General features: G+C 44.8%; 1 protein-coding gene and 1 non-coding gene across 2 annotated transcripts; both read right to left on the bottom strand.

Annotated features, from left to right (window-relative positions):
* Window positions 1-1035: 1035 nt before the first annotated feature.
* Window positions 1036-1158, bottom strand: LOC111766450 (small nucleolar RNA SNORA26). Its single transcript, XR_002798498.1, has one exon. It is a non-coding gene; the product is annotated as a small nucleolar RNA SNORA26 (small nucleolar RNA).
* Window positions 1159-1710: 552 nt separating this feature from the next.
* On the bottom strand, window positions 1711-2067 carry LOC111766444 (small ribosomal subunit protein uS12-like). Its single transcript, XM_071215544.1, has one exon. It carries the CDS (start codon window positions 2065-2067, stop codon window positions 1711-1713), a length of 357 nt encoding a protein of 118 aa, XP_071071645.1.
* Window positions 2068-2591: the final 524 nt, after the last annotated feature.

Here is a 2591-nt window from a genome sequence, read left to right as displayed (position 1 = left end):
GTCTGTCTGAGACAGCGACTTCGGCAGCCCTGGCTGCTGTGTTCGCTGCCGGGAGCCCCTCAAGCTCTCGTTGAAAGCCGGCTGCCATGGTTTTGGTATTCGGGTGGCTGGCCCAGCGAATTCAACTCCACTTCTACCCAAATTCTTTCGCCTTCTCTAGCAAGCCACACCTTAACAGGGAGAAATATCTTTCTTGAAGTTCAAAGGAATACAGCTTACAGGGACCAGCCCTGCCACTGAAAAAAAAAAAAAAGAGAGAGGCCTAGATTTATGTCCTAACTCTGTCAGCAAATAATAAAAGTGTCGTAAAACAACAACAAAAGACCGATGTGCAGCGCTAGGCCTTTTCAATATATGATCTTATTAAATGCTTTCAAGCATGCGGGGATGGTGACCCACCCCCACCCATATCACCTCACCTCACCTGTAATTGAAGAAAGGGAGCCTCACGAGCTCAAATCATCTGCCCAAAGTCACAATGAGTGCCCTCCTATTACTAATGCTAACCTTCCACGACTCCTGTTGTCAGGAGAATAAACTCCAGTGTGAGGATTAAAAAGTGGAAAAGCTCAACTCACATGGAAAGCGCTAAGCTGCAGGGGTCCCTCTGGGGTCCGGTCTGGGGCAGGTGACTTGGAGTCCACAAGAGGATGCTCTTGGGAGAAAGCAGGTATATTAACGCCAGTGGAAGGATGGAGAAGGGGGTGTCTCAAATCTGCCTTTCCCAAACCGAGGGAGCAGGAGTTTTTATGGATTCAGACAGGGGAGGGTAGAGTGGTTACAATCACAAGGGCAAGTTGACTCAAAGGTGAGCCTAGTTTTGAATTAACTATGAATAAAATTAAAGTCATTTTAGGGAGTTTTCACAATTTTAGGTACTAACTTTTGGCTATTTTTAATATACTGGAAAAATAAGAAGAAGTGTTTATATAGTATTTCAGTAATCGTAATTGTCATTTTTTTCTTCAGATTGAGAGTTCAGAAATAGATCTTCATATTTATGAACTATTTATTTATTTATTTTCTTCTCTTCTCAGCTGTGACTCCAGACAGGATCCAAAGAGGAGATTCAGAATCTCCTCTCTGACTTGTATGGAGACTTACTTTTACCCTTCTGTGTTAGCCTCTTAAAGCACTGAATCAACCTTAAAAGAGCATGGGACTTGGCCCAGTGGTTAGGGCATCCGTCTACCTCCTTGACCCGTGTGGAGCTGGCCCATGCACAGTGCTGATGCGCGCAAGGAGTGCCGTGCCACGCAGGGGTGTCCCCCGCGTAGGGGAGCCCCACACGCAAGGAGCGCACCCCGTAAGGAGAGCCGCCCAGCGCGAAAGAAAGTTCAGCCTGCCCAGGAATGGCGCCACACACACGGAGAGCTGACACAACAAGATGACGCAACAAAAAGAAATACAGATTCCCGTGCCGCTGACAACAACAGAAGCGGACAAAGAAGACGCAGCAAAATAGACACAGAGAACAGACAACTGGGGCGGGCAGGCAGGTGGGGGGGATGGGGAGAGAAATAATAAATAAATAAATCTTAAAAAAAAAGGGCAGTAATTGTCAATTCTTAACTCTTACAGTTACAGTTTCAGACTTCCTTTTCACCTCAAAACAAACTGGGCACTTTTGTTTATCAACTAAGCAATGAAAACTTTTTTTTTTTGGCATATGAAAATTTATTACTACTGCTTGCTTTGCATCATCAAAATTTATGATCTTAGTCTTTCCTTCTTGCCTTTATGTAAAGCCAAAAGAGAGACATTGGCTACTTTGATAACCCTAAAGAAGACTCCAGGAATGTCACCAACTGCATGACCTTTGTAACCAAATCCAGCAACCAGAAGTTCATCTTTTTCCTCAGTAAAATCCAAGCAACCATCATTGGGTATGAAGGTTGTGATTTTCTTCCCATTATTGATCAACTGGACACTGACACACTTCCTGATGACAGAATTTGACTGTTTGGTTTCAACCCCTACTTTTCCCAACACAATTCCCTTTGCTTGGGAAGTGCCTCCAAAAGGGCTGCCCTTCAGAGCTGTGCCCAGCCGGGTACTGCTGATCATGCCACTTAGGGTTCCGTCAGTGGCTACGGAGCTTCCTGGCAGTATGAAGACCTCGACACTTACCCATCTTGTCGGCACCACGAGACCAAGCGAAAGAGTCAAAACTATTTTAACATGAGGTTATGGAGGACAGGACTGCCTCAGTCAAGACCCTAGTGTTTGCAGAAGCCAAGGTGAGGCTGGATTTAAATTGCTGCAGTTCAAGCTCACTACCTACCATGTGATTAAGTGTTCAGTAAGTTATATCTGGTATGAGTAATAGAAGGGCATCCCCCAACCTTTTAAGAACCAAACACAGTGCCTGGATTTCAAGCACTTATGCACATAGAAGCACTTGGTGCTAAAAGGCAACTGGATAGAGTGAAGGTCACATGAATTTTTACACAGTGCAGCAATCAAGCAGGACTACCAACAGGGTTCTGAAGTTGCTCATTGTCCTGCCATTTCAAGTGAAATAAAATGAAACAAAAACACAAGTTAAGAGGACAACCAGCAAGACAGCGGCAGAGTAAGGAGCTCTTAGA

Source organism: Dasypus novemcinctus, chromosome 6, assembly GCF_030445035.2.
Source record: "Dasypus novemcinctus isolate mDasNov1 chromosome 6, mDasNov1.1.hap2, whole genome shotgun sequence".
In the NCBI taxonomy this organism is placed as follows: domain Eukaryota; kingdom Metazoa; phylum Chordata; class Mammalia; order Cingulata; family Dasypodidae; genus Dasypus; species Dasypus novemcinctus.
Note: the sequence above shows the minus strand (reverse complement) of the source record. Positions and strands in the feature narration are given on the sequence as shown.